An 18,363-nucleotide genomic window follows, 5' to 3' on the forward strand; every position below is an offset into this window, starting at 1 on the left:
TTAAGTTTTCAAAGTAACGTGCCCAACATTGGCTATAACTCTGTGAACTAACTCTGAGATAGATCAGAATCACCTTTAATTGCCAGGTATGTGTATACATATGAGGAATTTGACTCTAGATTGCACATTGCTCACCATGTGCTTACTTGTACAATAAGAGATACACACCAGAGATGTGTGATGAGCGCAGAGTGCTGGAATAAGTTAGAATTATATTATGTACATGAGGTAGGTGGATCTGGTATACAGTATGTATAATATGACAGTATGAACAGTATAAACTGCACTGAAATTGAGAATAATTGGATAAATAACTGAGAAGTAGTAGATGGTAAACAGGTGGCTGAATAGAAGCAGAGTGACTGAGTCAGATGTAGTGTTGTCATAAATATGTGTGCCTTCAATCTTTTTTTCCTCCTGACTTTTGATCTGTGGGTTGGCATTCTTATAGGTGGAGAAAAGACACTGCAGATAGAGAAATAAGTTGATAAGCCCTTTAAAGGTCCTGTTTCTTAGCAGTTGATTATGTGAGCAATTCAATCTTTGTGAGGTTTGTGTGAAGTTCTTAGGATAGTTAGGTGAACCTGAAGTAAAAGTCAAAATAAAAGATAGAAGGAAAAGATACCAGAAGAATGACAATAATGCACACACGGGTTTAAGTTTGCTCGTTGTTTTGTCTACTATGAAATAAAGTTTGTGTCTGATGAAGAACTGGACAACAGCCTGGAGTTTTGTGTGCTAACCTCACCCACATGTTTTCTTTTTTTTCTTCCTTCTCATTCACGTTTCAGAGGCACTGTTGGATTAAGTTGAGAGGGAGGAGGAACAGATAGGCACGGGCACTTTAAAGGAGGATCCACATTCTTAAGTTTTAGAGAAACGTTAATGACAGCATAGTTTTGTTCAGTGTTTTGACTGGAGTCTCAGTAGATCAGTGTGACAAGATTCAACTTCAGAGTAATTAAACTTCTTATGGATCTAAGAAGACTCTTTCTGCTCTCTCTCCTTTCGGTTTGTGCCATTCCATCAGCAGCACTGGGGAACCAAACAGGAAGGATCAAGGTGGTCTTTACACCCACCATCTGCAAAGTAACCTGCATAGGAAGCAGATGTCACAACAACTGTGAGAAGGGAAACACCACCACCATCATCAGTGAGAATGGTCACACCACAGACACGCTGACAGCTCCTAACTTCAGAGTAGGTAAGTGATGCTAACTGTGGTTGGTTTTATTACACACCAGAGACGTTTACAAATCATTTTTACCAAGTCAAGTCTCAAGTCTTTTGCTCTAATTAAGTCTTAAGTTTCTAACAACTGAAGATTTTTTATTTTTGTACATCATTTCACAAACATCTAGGTCACCTTTAACCCTGCATCGCTGTAGGTAGAAATCCAAACCTGTACCGTTTGTCCTTAGGTCTAAATTATTACATGAAGAATTACTAATTATCTTTCAGTCTTTAACTTTGCAATAGCAGGTATCTTTTAATCATATAAATATTCAATTTACATCCACAAATCTGCTGAAGGCGTATTTATATTGATTTGAAAATAGGTCAAAAGCAACATTTACTCTATTAGAAACCACTAAAAGAGTGGGTGCTGCTCACCTGTTCTTCAGAGTTGAAGAAGTCAATATTCATGCACATGTTGTCATGGTTTTGACGTGTCTAACCCACATGCAGAATATACTCAAGAGGCGCGGAGCAGTTTCAGATATTTATTTTAAAGCAGGGGAGCACGAGCCGATCTCAGGCGATTTATGGTTCTCGCAACCAGGGAAAGAAAGTACAGCCGGGCTCGGGCGGTCTACGGACAAAGGAGAAAGTTAGATCAGCTCACGGAGCAAGGGGAGTGGTGTTACTTTATTTCCGCTTACCGCCGAGCGCCGCGATCTAGCCGGGGGGAGTGGAGCGGAGAGACGGACCCGATCAGCAACCCTCCTAGGTGGCAGATGGTGGTGGAGAGACAGGCGGGCGGTCAGGAGGGATCCGTGCGGGGCCCGAGCAGCAGGTGGATGAATGGATGGGTGGTTTGAGGAAAGCTGGAGTAACCAGAGCGGTTTCGTAGGGGTCCACGGATTGATCCGTTGGAGCCGAATGGGCACCGGAGACAGAGTTCGCGGAGGAGCGAGGAACAATCGGGATGAAGGGGTGACCTGAGACGAAGGAAATATTTGTTAAAACTCTGAAAAGGAACGTTGTCATGCAACAAGGGCCTCTTAAGCATACCAATACTTGGCTACACTCTGGCATCGTCCAGCAGTCCAAGTGCTGTCTTTATAGTGCAGCTCCGCGCTGCTGAACGAGCCGCAGGTGTGTACCACGCCCACCTGTCAACTCCAGCCACCCGTGGGGAAAGCAGATCATGCGGGGCCGGCAGAAAACTGCACGACGCTTCCCGCAGGGTCCTGACACATGTTGTCAGACTTTTGCACAAAGCCACAGTAGTGGACTTACAGAGTATTAGTAGAAGGGGTGTGTAGGTACACTTAAATCAGTTAAATACATATCTTGGTTTCAAGCTCATGGTTCTATTTATCCTATTAATTTTAACCTGCCAACTTACCCAAACTATCCTGCATGGTTTAATGCAGTGTGATTGAAATAATATCTTATAATTTGTTATATTGTGTCACTGAGCACAAAGGTATAGAAACATGTTTTTGATTCTTGGTGCGAGTGGTGGACTTCTCAGAGGAGCTCCTTCAGCAGAAGACTCCTCTTACCCAGATGCACCACATAGCGCCACAGGAAATCATTCCTGCCTGTGGTCATCAATCTTTAGAACGCCTCCCTCAGTGATTCAGACACACCCCCTCTGTAATATATATATATATATATATATATATATATATATATATATATATATATATATATATATATATATATATATGTATATGTATATGTTTGTATATCTGGAGCGTGTAACAAAAGTCATTTCCCTCTGGGATTATTAAAGTATGTCTGATTCTGATTCTGATTCCATGCACCGGACCTTGATGCCTGTACTGTGACAGGTCCAATTGTCAGGGGTGTCTGGACTGAGACCATAACTGTTTTGTAATGCCACATAGACTACTGTATCTTTACAGTTTTTACTATGTGGGAGGTATATGTAGGGCATACAGCTGCCTTTTTAGTATAAGCCCACAGTTTATATATACATAGACATGGTTGCTATGAAGAAGGATGCAGCATTTTTGTGTCTCCCTATTTAACTGACTAATTTAACATTAGTCACTTCTGAAGAAATTCCCTTTGATTTTGTGCCGTGGCCAGAGTGGGCCAGATTCTGAGGGACTGGAGAGGTGACTAAACCACAACTTGCCTCTTTAGGCACAGTCAACTTTTACCATACTCATATTGTTACTGGATTGGAAATGCTGCTGTGATTTTGTAACAGTCACATTGTACTGCCTTTTTAAAATACAGGCAATGTATACCCAAAACCTTTTCATAACATCAGGCTGTAGTGTTAGTTAATTCTTCTAGAAACAGAGTTGAAATTGTATTTATTTCCCAGTTACCATAGGGAGCATTAAAACCACAGAGGATTTTCTTTAAGTTCAGTGTTGAGCGTGGGGGTTGGATCTGGAGGGTGTCCTAGTTTCTCTGCCACTTTTTCATACCTTTTTTTGGTTGAAATTATATGGTTTCTAGGCAGTCAGGAGTTCAGCCATGTCCAGAAGCTGCCCGTGTCCTGAAAGTTGGAAATGAAACCTGAAGATTCATGAAACTGCTTCAGTGTGGTGGATGATATTACAGGGGTGTACTGTTGCATGGATTCAGCAAACTGTGTCTCAACCTGCCTCTGTTTGAACAAAGAATGGCTGAGTGTCAGAACAGAACAAGCTGAATTTTGTTCTGACTCAGCTGAACAAATTATTGGGACTGGATTAATGTTAGCTTTAAAAAGGCTGTTATCCCTGCATGAACCAGTGAGTATCTCCGTTTTATGGAATGTTCAGTTAATGTTCTTCACAAATGTTACATAAACAAATGTAATGCATTAATAATAGGGCAGTGACTGTGTATGTCACTAGTACATCGTGAGTTTGGATCCTAATACATATGAAAGTGATCTTGAAGAAAACTGATGTTTTACTTTAGCTGTGTCTGTGAAAAGTAAAATCTCAGAAAATTGTTTGGTGTGTTATTTAAACTTTATAGTTCTTATATAATCTTACTTATAATAATTATACCGTAGTTTAACCTTAGAATAATGAGTGCTTTAACATGCTTGGACCTTCGTGTTGTACATTTTACTTAAGTAGTCATATCTTCATATGAAAAAGGAAGCCAGTTAAAAAGAAAGCTAAGACAACATTGCGTGAACTGTGAAGGTATCTACAAATGCAGTTCACTTTGCTGAAACAAGACCATTAATGTGGGTTTTGGTGTCTTTCTAATTCTTGTACTTGTGCATAGTTCAAGTTTTGAAGTTGAATATTATTTTCTTTCCCACACATGCCCTTACAATTGCCCACAGTGTAAAATGAGTTGTTCTCTATTTACTGCAGTTGCCTCTATAGGCTGGATTAGTCAGTTTATGAGAGAGGGATTCGGGCATGGGTGAGACGCACTACACGTTCTCGTTCACCTGGCTGCTTTGTTCGGTTTCCGGCATAAATTATTCATTAGCGAGAGAACACGGGCTAACTTAAATATTTATAACTTTTTTTTTTTTACCTCAGAAGACATTACGCCTCTAAACAAAAGACCTGGGCACTAACAGTGGAAGAAGTGCAAGAAGTGCTTGCTGTTTGTTTGCTGTATCCTGTGGGGAATAATAAATGGCTTAATTATTCTAGCAGAAACAGTGTTTGAGTCCTTATTTGTGTATTGCCGATCTCTCCCAAACCTGAATAAAGATTTCATAAAACAATATCTGTACCCAGAACTTCTGGACTGGTGTGCATAACCATAATGCATGAATATAATTGTCAGGATGATTGCCTATGCAGTGTGGACAGATATTAGATTGTACTCTGTGAAGGATTTTGTATTGTATTAGTTGTAAGTTGGGGTTTCTAGTCAATTTGAAAGTTCTTAGACATATCTGAGCCCAGAATTTTTGTTCAAAGCTGACTGATAAATCCTCTTCCCATTTCATAATAGGAAGAGATATTGAATCATCTATTTTAGTTTACATTCAACTGGTGAGGAGAACAATAGCTCAGAAGAAGTGAGTGAAAGTTTGGTCAGATGAGGCCAGTGAGAAGCTGAAGGACTGTCTCAGAACCACAGACTGGAGCATGTTCCAAAGCTCTCATGGTGATGACATCAACAGCCTGACTGAATGCATCACTGGCTACATGAACTTCTGTGTGGAGAGCATTGTGCCATCACGACGGCTACGATGCTTTCCAAACAACCCCCGTGGGTGGCCCCTGAGCTGAAAGTCCTCCTGAACCAGAAGAAGAGGGCTTTCTACTCAAGGGACAGAGAGGAGCAGCGTAGAGCACAGCGGGAGCTCCAGTGGATGATCAGGGCGGCAAAGAAGGATTATGGGAAGAAGATGGAGGAGCAGCTGGCGCAGAACAACATCAGGGATGTGTGGAGAGGTCTGAAGAACATCTCCGGCTTCGGGCAGAGGACCAGCAGGGCTGCAGACGGTGACACCAAGTTTGCAGAGGAGTTGAACACATTCTTCACTCGGTTTGACTCCCCCCACACTGGCCCCCTCTCTGCCGTCAACCCTCCACACGTCTCCAACCACCAGCCCTCCAGAGACCTACCATCCCCCCTGCCGCCACTCTCATCAACCCCTGACCCATGCACACCTTCGGCTCTACCTTCCTCCCCCCTCACAGTCACACCAATGCAGGTGAGATCCAGCTGATGAGGGTTAAACAGAGGAAAGGCTCAGGACCGGACGGCATCCCCCCAAGGCTGCTGAGGACCTGTGCAGATGAGCTCTGTGAGGTCCTCAGCTACATCTACAACCTGAGCCTCAGCCTGGGGGTGGTGCCCACCCTGTGGAAGACCTCCTGTGTGGGACCGGTTCCCAAAACACTGCATGCCAGGGAACCGGCCCAGTTCAGACCAGTCACCCTGACCTCCCACCTGATGAAGACCATGGAGCGCCTCATCCTAGCACACCTGCGCACCTGTACAAGAAGGGCCAGAGCCGCCTCCACCTCCTCAGGAGGCTGAGGTCCTTTAGCGTGAGCAGGCCCCTGCTTAAGACTTTTTATGACTCTGTGGTAGCCTCAGCCCTTCTCTATGCTGTCGTCTGCTGGGCCCCTGGGTGCGCATAGAGGGACAGAAAGAGGCTCAATAAGCTGGTGAGGAAGGCCACTTCTGTCCTGGGCTGCACTCTAGACTCTGTGGAGGAAGTAGTGGAGAGGAGGGTGTTGTCCAAGCTCACATCCATCATGGACAACACCTTCCACCCCCTGCACCAGACTATAGAGGAGCTGAGCAGCTCCTTTAGTGACAGACTTAGACATCCTGTCTGTAAAAAGGAGCGCTACTGCAGGTCATTCATCCCTGCTGCTATCAGATTATACAATGCTGCACTATAACTGTAACCATAACTGTTACTATAACTGTATTAACCAACGTGCAATAACTAATGTGCAATTCTATTTAATACACTGTGCAATAATCCTGAAAGACTGGATTGGCAGACACCACCCCAGTCTGCCAATCCAGGGGAACTACCCCCGATGTCCACGGGATGCTGCAGAGCCGTGTTAACCAACACAGCCCCACAACATCCAGAGCCTTAAGGTACTCAGGGCAAATCTCATCCACCCCCGGGGCCTTGCCACCGAGGAGCTTTTAACAACCTCGGCAACCTCAGTACCAGAGATGGGAGAACCTGATCCTCAGGCTCTGCTTCCTCAATGGAAGACGTGTTGGTTGGATTAAGGAGGTCTTCAAAGTATTCCGCCCACCGACGCACAGCGTCCCGAGTCGAGGTCAGCAGCACACCACCCCCACTGTAAACAGTGTTGGTACTGCACTGCTTCCCCCTCCTGAGACGCCGGATGGTGGACCAGAATCGTTTTGAAGCCGTACGGAAGTCTTTCTCCATGGCCTCTCCGAACTCTTCCCACGCCTGAGTTTTTGCCTCAGCGACCAGCCGAGCCGCCCGCCGCTTCGACTGCCGGTACGCATCAGCTGCTTCCAGTCCTACCAGGCCAAAAAAGCCCGGTAGGACTCCTTCTTCAGCTTGACAGCTTCCCTCACCGCTGGTGTCCACCAGCGTGTTCGAGGGTTGCCGGCGCGACATTCACCGACATCCTTGTAGCCACAGCTCCGACTAGCTGCCTCAACAATAGAGTCGCGGAACATGGTCCATTCAGACTCAATGTCCCCCGCCTCCCTCGGGACGTGTTCAAAGTTCTCCCGGAGGTGGGATTTAAAGCTCCAGAGTCTGGGGACTCTGCCAGACGTTCAAAGCAAACCCTCACAATACGTGAGGGTTTTGATTGCAAAGAGTTAACAGTATTTCCTCGCAACCCTGTCCTATCTGACCATTTTTTTATATACTTTTTTATTGAGCATCAGTGATACATTAAATAATTTCAATTACAAGAGACATGATACTTGTATTTATATTTTAACCCCCATCCCAAGAACCTTTGACACCAATCCAGCAAGAGTAGATAATTGAAGGTAATACAAAAATAGACAAGAGCAGTGTAAAAAAAAAAAAAAAAAAAATATATATATATATATATATATATATATATATATATATATATATAATAAAAAAAAGTAAATTGAAGATAAATAATAATAAATAAAAAAAAAGCCTGTGCACCTCACAAAACATGGTACACATGGGTTTAATCAAAATCACAGATTCAAACGCAGGATGACTGCCTGAGGATCATTAATGGGGCACAGTTTAAGTTTACCTAAATGTGTCAATATCAGACCCCAGACAGAGAAAAATTTGTCCTTGGATCCCCTTAGAGTATATTTTATTTTCTCTAATTGTATGAAGTGTGTCAGGTCACTAAACCACAAAGACACCTTGGGTGGATTTTTGGATTTCCAATGCAATAAAATTCTTCTACGTGCAAGCAGCGTTGTAAAAGCAATTATGTTTCTATGGCCTTCCCTTAGTGTTATTTCTCTATTATCTATGGCACCAAATATGGCCATAGCTATGTTGGGTTGAAGATTAGTATTAAATGCTTCTGACAATGTTTTAAAGATGGTGGACCAGTAGGTTGCCAGGGCTGGGCATGACCAGAACATATGTGTTAAGTCATCTGGAGTGTTTTGACACCTGTCACATCTTGCATCTGTTTTAGGATATATTTTAGCTAGTCTTGCTTTGAAATAGTGAATGCGATGTAGGACCTTAAATTGTATAATGTTTAGCTTGGCACAGAAAGTGTCCTTTTCCAAGTCCTACCCCAGCTCATCCACCCAGTCTGCTCTGATCTTATCCAGAGTTGTGTTTCTAAAAGAGGATATACTATCACAGATTCTGGAGACCAGTCTTTTAGAATTAAACGGAGATTTTAACAGATCATCTAGATCAGAAGGTGATGATATGTATGGAAAGCTGGGATCATGATGTTGAAGGAAGTGGCGGACTTGGAAATATCGAAATAAGCTAGACTGAGGGAGGCCAAATTTATGTGATACATCTTCAAAGCTTCCAAAGGAATCATTTATGTACAAGTCCTCAAAATTAAGAATGCCACGTCTCTGCCAAAGAGTAAATTCAGAGTCTATCTTAGCTGGGAGGAAAAGGTGATTATTGTGTATGGAACCCAGATGGAGAAGGTTTTTAAACCCAAAGCTCCGTCTAAGTTGAGACTATATTTTGAGAGTGTTTATGACTATAGGATTGTTAGTGTATTGTGAGAAAGGGAGGGGAAGGCTGGAACCAGGGCTCTGAGAAGAGGAGATGCAAGATACAGCTTCAAAGTGGCACCAGTCCGCATCGGAAGTGTGGAGCCAGTACATGATTTTTTGAACATTTGAGGCCCAGTAGTAGTGACATAGATTTGGAAGGGCTGTGCCACCTTGGTTTTTAGGCCTCTGTAACAGTTCTAACCATATGCTAGGCTTCTTCCCGTTCCATATGAATGAAATTAGAGCCTTATCAATAGACTTAAAAAAGGACTTAGGGAGATAAAGTGGGATACATTGAAACATGTAAAGAAACCTGGGGAGCACGTTCATTTTGATACAGTTCACTTTCCCTGCCAAGGATAAGTGAAGTAATTTCAATTTTTTCAAATCTAATTAAATTTTCTCGAATAACTGATAGAAATTTTCCTGGTAAAGATTCTGCATATCCCTTGTAATATTAATGCCCAGGTATTTAAAGCCATTTTTAGACAGATGGAACGGCAGGGCACCATCTTGTATTTGAAGAGAGCTTTGGGAGAGGTATACAAACCCCAGTCGGTCGAGGCAGATGACCATTCATACTGAGCCCGGTTCTGCCGGAGGTTTTCCTTCCCGTTAATGGGGAGTTTTTCTTCCCACTGTCGCTTCATGCTTGCTCAGTATGAGGGATTGCAGCAAAGCCATGTACAATGCAGACGACTCTCCCTGTGGCTCTACGGTTCCCCAGGAGTGAATGCTGCTTGTCGGGACTTTGAAGCAATCAACTGGTTTCCTTATATAGGACATTTTTGACCAATCTGTATAATCTGACCCAATCTGTATAATATGATTGAACTTGATTTTGTAAAGTGCCTTGAGATGACATGTTTCATGATTTGGCGCTATATAAATAAATTGAATTGAATTGAATTGAAGAGCCAAGTCATTTATAGGATAACATTCACTTTTACTGAAGTTCAGTTTGTACCCAGAGAGGGTGCCAAACCTGCTCAGGGTGTGGATAGGAGCACATAAAACAGGGTCAGATACATACATTAGCAAATCATCTGCATAAAGAGATACCCTAAACTCTCTACCCTTCCTAGTGATCCCAGTAATGGATGGTGATGTTTTGAGAATAATAGACAGGGGCTCTATGGCCAAGGCAAACAACCGTACCATGAAAGTACCGTGAGCGTTTACCATTTGTGATTCCACAGGCTTTGGGAGAGGTATACAAAAGTTTAATCCATGAGACAAAATTGGGGCCATATCCAAATTTCTTTAAACATGCAAATAAATATCCCCATTCTACCCGATCAAAAGCTTTCTCTGCGTCCAGCGAGATAACCACTTCAGGAACCGCACTGGATGCAGGAGAGTGGATAACATTTAGGAGCTGATGGATATTTGTAAATGAATGGCGGCCTGAAATAAAACCAGTTTGGTCAGCAGAGATTGTTGTTTCAAGGCGTAATGCAAGGGCTTTGGCCAAGATCTTCACATCACAGTTTAGGAGGGAGATGGGTCGGTAAGAGCCACATTCTTTGCTATCTTCAACAAGAGGGATCATATTCCTCCAATTTTAGCTTCCCTTCATTGGCTTCCTGTTAAATCAAGAATGGAATTTAAAATTCTCCTTCTAACGTATAAAGCCCTTAATAATCAAGCTCCATCATATATCAGAGCTCTGATTACCCCGTATGTTCCTAACAGAGCACTTCGCTCTCAGACTGCAGGTCTGCTGGTGGTTCCTAGAGTCTCTAAAAGTAGAATGGGAGGCAGATCCTTTAGCTATCAGGCTCCTCTCCTGTGGAACCAACTCCCAGTTTTGGTCCGTGAGGCTGACACCTTGTCTACTTTTAAGACTAATCTTAAAACGTTCCTTTTTGACAAAGCTTATAATTAGAGTGGCTCATGTTACTCTGAGCTACCTCTATAGTTATGCTGCTATAGGCTTAGGCTACTGGAGGACATCAGGGTCTAATTTTCTCACTCTATAGAGTTCTACTGTTCTTCAATTATGCATTGCGTGTCGTCATTTCTGCTTTAACTTTCTGTTCTCTCTCTTTTATCTTCATAGTAGGCACACCTGGTCTGACGTTCTGTTAACTGTGACATCATCCAGAGAAGACGGCTCACCCGCTACTACCATCTAATGTAGAACAGATTACTAGATCAATGTGTGTTTCTGTGCCTTTTTGTCTCTCTTGTTGTGTCTCTGCTCTGTCTTCTCTAACCCCCAGTTGGTCGAGGCAGATGAGCGTTCACACTGAGCCTGGTTCTGCTGGAAGTTTTTCCTTCCCACTAATGGGTGGTTTTTCTTCCCACTGTCGCTTCATGCTTGCTCAGTATGAGGGATTGCTGCAAAGCCATGGACAATGCAGACGACTCTACCTGTAACTCTACACTTCTCCAGAAGTGAATGCTGCTTGTCGGGACTTTGAAGCAATCAACTGGTTCCCTTATATAGGAAATTTTTGACCAATCTGTATAATCTGACTGATTTTGACTTTGTAAAGTGCCTCGAGATGACATGTTTCATGAATTGGTGCTATATAAATAAAATTGAATTGAATTGAATTGAATCTTTACCTGGCTTAAATAGGAGGGTAATTGATGCTTCACTCAATGTCTGACTGAAGCATCCGTCAGACAATCAAGTAAAATTGTTGATAGTTTATTAGAGAACTTTTTAAAGAACTCTTTATGATATCCATCTGGGCCTGGTGCCTTGCCACTCTACATTGCTTTTATTGCGGTAATGATTTCCTTGCAGTTTAATGGCAGTTCGGATTCAGTCCTGTGAACCGTTGGTACCGAAGGAGCCTGGAGGTCATTGAAGAAATGTTCCATGTCGGAACAATTATTTGTCATCACTGAAGTACACAGATTCGAGTAAAATGAGGCAAATGTGTCCTTAATTTCGTCTGGATCAATAGTTAGGGTGCCATCCTCTTTGTGAATTTGCGGGATTTGTTAAGAGGCTGAGCGGCACTTGAGTTGATGTGCTAATATACGTCCAGCCTTGTCACTGTGCTCGTAAACATGCCCTCGTGATTTTAATAGGAGACGTTCTGTTTTTTCAGTTGATAGTAAATTATAATGTTTTTGGAGGTCCAGCTTCCTCTTATAGAGCGTGGGGGAAGGGGAGACAGAGTATTGAGCATCAACCATAGATATTGCTTTAATAAGCTCCTCTAGCTTATTTCTTTTCATCCTGTTTATTTTAGCTGAGTACGCTATGATCTCACCCCTAATCACCGCTTTTAATGTTTCCCACAGGACAGAAGGAGAGATATCATGTTTTTTGTTGAAATTTATAAAGTCCTCTATTTTTTGGGATATCATTTCACAAAAGCTCTCGTCAGCCAAGAGGTTTCTGTCTAATTTCCAGGGGGAGTGTTGCAACTGATAGAGAGGGAATGCAAGATCAAGTAATACAGGGGCATGATCTGATTCTACTATAGATGAATATTCAACTTTTTTGATTAAGGATAGATTAGATTAGATAGGGGAGAAGGTTCTGGTCAATGAAAAAATAGTCTATTCTGCTGTATGGGTGATGTACATTTGAAAAGAAAGAGAAGGACTTACTTTGTGGAAATAGAAAACGCCAGGGGTCAACACCTCCTATCTGGTCCATAAAAACTGATAATAGTTTGGCCTTTTTAGAGAGGTTTGTAGTTTTAGAACTCAAGTGGTCAAGTGTTGGATTCATCACACAGTTTAAGTCCCCACCGAAAATCAACTGTTGTGAATTCAGATCTGGGATTGGTGATATGATTTTACCCATAAATGTTTCATCGTCCCAATTCGGGGCGTAGACATAGACGCGGGAAGGAGGGTGCTGCGGGGGCTGCAGCCTCCCTCGTCATAGCACCAGCCTCCCATGGTGGGGGGCTGTGGAGTTTTTTTTTTTTTTTTGCAAAAAAGAACATACAAGAACAATATAGAACAATAATAATTACAAACAGATACAATATCAAAGGGCTTTACGGGGGCTGTGGAGTAACATAATAGACCAGTTCACGCGTGACATCAACGCTACATCCGGGTCCCGCGCGTAGGCAAAAACAGTACTGCTCTCGTCTACTAACATGACACAACGGGTGATTTAGAGCGTACTTTTAGTTCGTTTATTTTTGGAATCTAAACAATGCTTATGACTTGTTGTGCTCCCGGTTGCACACAGAGGCATTCCAAATCATCGGATGTATGTTTCTGTTGTTTACCGAAGGACGAAGACAGAAGAAAGAAATGGATAATTTCTGTAATATTCCGAGTTTAGTTCTGGTTTATGTTATTAGTTTTAGTTTTCCTCCTCTCTCCTGTCTTTGATTGTCTGGTTGTTTTTGAGTTCTGTCTTGTCTGGATCCTCGTTTAGTTGGTGTAATGTTTTGGTTTACCTTGTTATTGTCATTACTTTTATGCTTAGCCTGTTTTAGTTACCTGGCCTTTGTCATTAGCTTTTATTTCAGCTCGTGTCTGTTTAGTCTTGTTTTCTACCTTAGGTTTTTTGTCTCAGTCAGTGTGCTCCTTTTATCACCTCTACCTGTTTTTGTTAATTAGTCCCGCCCTGCTCTCCTGTTCTGTCGCCTATTTAAGCCCGCCTTTGTTTTCTGTTGGTTGCCGGAATATCTCTTCTGTTCTCGTCTCTCAAACTCATGGTAAGAGCACTCCAGCCTCAGTTTTTCCCGTTAAGTTACCTGTCTGTTGCACGTTCCGACCTGACCTGTTTTTTGAGTCTGCCTTAGCTTTGTTTTATACCTGGATGACTGCTCAGAACCTCTGTGGATTGTTTTGCCTGCATGACCCATCATTCCCTAAATAAATCCGTTAAGCATCAGCTCCGTGTCTGGCTAACATTGGATTCAACCATAGCTAATCATCACAATTTCAATGAAAAGAGCGCAGGCAGACACTCCCAATGGACTGTGGGAGCCATCATACCACGACAGAATTTGCAGTCCACACTTCATCTCCGGTAAATACAACTTTATTCTGCTCTAGTCATTGTTCTACTTAAATAGTGGCGGAGGGGAGGTGGCGATCACTAGACAAGGCCGGGAAAAGCAGAGTCGATGCGCTTCGTGCAATCAGTGTGCAATAATGTTCACCAGACAGCGTCTGCATTACGCCCCCGTTCACGCGCGGGTGACCCTAACGTCAGCCACAGGCCTCAACATAATGACGTCACGTGTTTTCCAACCCAGCCATCAGTCCCCCTCACTTGAAACAGCTTCCAGTGCGCCTGGGCGTAGATATTTACTAGAACTACAGGCTTGTGATAAAGGAGCCCTGAAACCATCACAAATCGTCCCTGTGGATAGGAAACAATAGCAGTAGCATTAAACTGAATTTTGTTATGGATTAATATAGCTGTTCCACAAATTTTAGAATTAAGATTTGAATGAAACACATTACCTACCCATCTCTTTTAACAATAGGTGGGTTTCCTGTAGAAATGCAATATCACATTTTAAAAACTTTAGATGGTTAAATATCCTGGCTCTCTTAACGGGCCCATTTAAACCCCTCACATTCCAACTAACGAATCGTATAGAAGCCACTTCTGCATTAATAAACCGACGCACTCTCGGCTCCATACTTTAGACCTGGTGCTGACATATGGCATTGATTGTGAATAATTAACAGTATTCTCTCACAACCTTGTCCTGTCTGATCATTTTTTAATAACATTTGAGTTTAATCTAACTGAGTTCTCCACCCCCAAAAGAGGGTTCCATTATAGTAGATCTTTATCGGATAATGCTGTATCAAAACTTAAAGAGTCTGTCCCCTTTTTAATATCCTTAGTATTGCAGAAATGCCCTGTAGATGGCAGCAATGCTGTTTCTTCCCATTCACAAATCGATACCTTTGCTAACAATGTCACTTCCTCATTGCGTTCTGCATTGGACAATGTAGCTCCCTTGAAAAAGAAGGTGATTATTCACAGGAAGCTGGTTCCCTGGTTTAATTCAGAGCTGCATTCCTTGAAGCACAATGTCAGGAAATTGGAGAGAAAATGGCGCTCTACACACACCAAGAAGAATCCTACAAAATCTGGAGGGACAGTCTATTGTTGTATAACAAGACCCTTCGCAGAGTTAGAGCAGCATATTTTTCATCATTAATTGAAGAGAATAAAAATAATCCTAGATTTCTCTTTAGTACAGTTGGCAAATTTACCCAGAGCCACAGCTCTGTTGATCCATCCATTCCCTTAGCTCTTAGCAGTAACGACTTTATGGGATTCTTCATTAATAAAATTGATTCCATTAAAAATAAAATGATTGGCACCCTCCCAAACATAATTACCTCATCCTCAGTAAGTGAGGCAGCGTTGGAGGAATCTTTAGAACCTGCACAGTGTTTGAACTGTTTAGAAGCAGTAGAGCTTTCTGAGCTATCTAAAATTTTAGCTTCATCTAAACCTTCTACCTGTATGTTAGACCCAATCCCAACCAAGTTGTTTAAGGACATATTCCCTTTGATCAGTGGCCCTATTTTGGACATGATTAATCTATCCCTAGTAAATGGATATGTACCACAGGTTTTTAAAGTAGCTGTTATTAAACCTTTACTTAAGAAACCTTCTCTTGATCAAGATAAGTTAGTAAACTACAGACCTATATCTAATCTTCTTTTCTTATCTAAAATTCTTGAGAAAGTAGTTGATAATCAACTTTGTGAAAATTTACAAAGTAATGACCTACTTGAGGAGTTTCTGTCAGGCTTCAGAGCTCATAATAGCACTAAAACAGCTCTGGTGAAGGTCACTAATGATATTCTCATGGCCTCAGATAATGAACTTGTGTCTGTACTTGTCCTGTTAGATCTCAGTGCTGCATTTGATACAGTTGATCACAATATTCTCCTACAAAGACTTGAGCATACTATACGGATTAAGGGGAAAGCATTAGGCTGGTTTAAATCTTATCTGTAGGACAGATTCCAGTTTGTTCATGTTAATAATAAATCTTCCTCAAACTCTAGGGTCACCTGTGGAGTACCACAGGGTTCAGTCCTTGGACCAATTCTCTTTACTATATATATATGCTTCCGATTGGCAAAATTATCAGACAGCATGGGATTATTTCCACTGTTATGCTGATGACACTGATGAAGCTATATTTATCAATAAATCCTGATGAATCCAATCAATTACTTCGACTGCAGTCATGTCTTGATGACATTAAAAGCTGGATGACTTTAAATTTCCTGCATCTAAATTCTGACAAGACAGTTTATACAGTTTATCTGCAACGAAAGTTGATATTGGGGTGAGTTAAACTTACAGGAGGCACAGATTTAGCCAATTTATACACTTTAAAAGGATATATGCCTCTACTTTATGACATGATGTGCCTATTTTTTTTTGGCTCTTGAGGGCCGGATTATTTACCTTGATGGACCGGATTCGGCCCGCGGGCCTTGAGTTTGACACCTGTGCTCTAAAGGTACGGGATAACACGTGTCTGAATTCTACTTTCACCACTGACAACATTTAACTATTTTTACCAATGTTTTTTAACGGAATCCCTCTGACTGCAATGCATTCACTTTGGGACAAATTGCAATTGCTGATTGGTGAGTTTCTGACGATCCAGGTTTGATTAACAGGCAGCATCACGTCAGTTCAGATACAACTGTGAAAACATACCTAACCTGCTAATGGTCAATATTAAAAAGCTGTTCTCTATTGGCTCTTTTTTACTGCACTAAAATGTTCTACTTTCTTTTATTGTCTTCTCAGTGGTGTGTCACCTGCCGTGTATTAATGGTGGTAAATGTAGTGCCAGGGACAAGTGCCAGTGTCCTCCAAACTTTGCTGGCAAGTTTTGCCAAATGCCCATTCACAACGGACACCAGCAGCACCAGTCATCTGTAGCCCATGGCCAGGCGCAGATTCTCTCTACACATACCCTACCACTTACATACAGCCATGGACAGACTCCTGGTGAGTAAATCACTCATCACTCATCATCAATTATTTTAGCTTTTGAATCACAAACCATTCTTCCATAACTGTGAAACAAAGATTTTTACAGTTTTAGTGTGTACCTCTGATTGGAGCAGATCAGCTGTGTAAAGTGTAGGATTGATGCAGTGACCAAAGCCCTTTGCTAACTAGAAAATAAACAGAACAAAAAGATAATTTAAGTAAATAACACTTTCAGATTGCTCTTGACATTATGATTTTGTCAGGTAGTGGGGATGCCTGGATAAAAAAAATCAGGGTTTAAAAACGTTTGATATTTAATGTCAAATAGATTATCAAATAATTGATATTGTCGAAATTATTTGTAATATTTTTGTTTAATTGGGTCAAATTTAATCTTGTTTTTCTATGTTCAGATTCCTTGCACAGTTTTAGAATATCTGTTGTCATGTTTTTCTGTTTTACTATGTGTAGTATAGAAAAAACAATTAATTATCTGGATGTAGCTCTATTTATTCACTTTGTCACACTTTCCTTACATGTAATAAAGATGCATGTTGACCATTGCCATCTCTCCTACCTGTAGGGAACTGCTAATTGCACGGGAATCTGAATATGCCATATTTGAACATGTGGATCACAACAGGATTTGAATAAATTGTGTTGAATTGGATTTAATGTGACTGGATAGTTATTCAACCTGGTTACCTTTGTTGTGTATTACCTTAACGTATGGCATAATAATGAAGACAGAGTTGTGTAAGTTATGTTTAACAAGAAGATAAGAAGATAAGGAATTCCTTTATTGTTTGACAATGGGAAAATTCAGGGACGACACAAATACACACAGAATCAGTAATGAAAAACAAGCTAATCTTATCTAAAGTTAGTTCTAAAGCAACAGAGAATGAATTTATCAAAAAGGCCAAAATAAAATAAAAACGTAAGCATTGCACAATTAGTGATAATATACGATAGCATATTCAAGTAAGATTAAAGTTATTTAAGTTAAACAGAGGGAAAACAGCTGCCAATTTACACAATGACGCGAGAAAATACAATCATCTAATATGCATGATTGTACTGCAAAATCTTGGATTAGATAAGGCATGTACCCTAGCATCTAAGAGATTAATGATAATCAGATAAGAAATGTAATATTCTGTTAAACAGAGGAAAACATAGCAGGCAGTTTACACTATGATGTGAGAAAAATTGCAATATGCACGAACTAGTCCTAAACTCACTTAAGCCCGGTTTAAATGGATGGATTTCTGTTCGCACAAGTTCAGAAAGCTAACTTGAAATAGGTCTCATTAATTTATGATATTTGGTCTGAATACAAGTCTTGAAAATAGTTCATGACATGTTTCACCCAAAGGGTATAGATTATCTCATTGCCTAACATCCATTTTATTCACTCCTGGTGTCTTTGCTCACATAAATTATATGTCGCGAGGGCTGAATATCCAACACAGGTGCTCATATTTGCATATTTTATTTATTTCATCAACTGAAAAAAAGCATTTAAAAATTTCTTTTAGACTATGTTTGCAACTGTGGCTATTTTAACCCTTTTTATACGTCATGTTAGTGCAGATGGG

At 41.3% G+C, this 18,363-nt stretch overlaps 1 protein-coding gene across 1 annotated transcript in view; it reads left to right on the forward strand.

Moving 5' to 3' along the window:
• Positions 1-18,363, forward strand: part of ltbp1 (latent transforming growth factor beta binding protein 1) — a 300,540-nt gene that overhangs the window by 75,756 nt on the left and 206,421 nt on the right. The window contains exons 5-6 of the mRNA XM_036130647.1: positions 1,034-1,204; positions 16,574-16,777. Of these exons, the coding sequence (XP_035986540.1) occupies positions 1,034-1,204; positions 16,574-16,777 (375 nt within the window). The remainder of the gene's footprint in view (positions 1-1,033; positions 1,205-16,573; positions 16,778-18,363) is intronic.

Source organism: Fundulus heteroclitus, unplaced genomic scaffold, assembly GCF_011125445.2.
Source record: "Fundulus heteroclitus isolate FHET01 unplaced genomic scaffold, MU-UCD_Fhet_4.1 scaffold_37, whole genome shotgun sequence".
Classification (NCBI taxonomy): Eukaryota; Metazoa; Chordata; class Actinopteri; order Cyprinodontiformes; family Fundulidae; genus Fundulus; species Fundulus heteroclitus.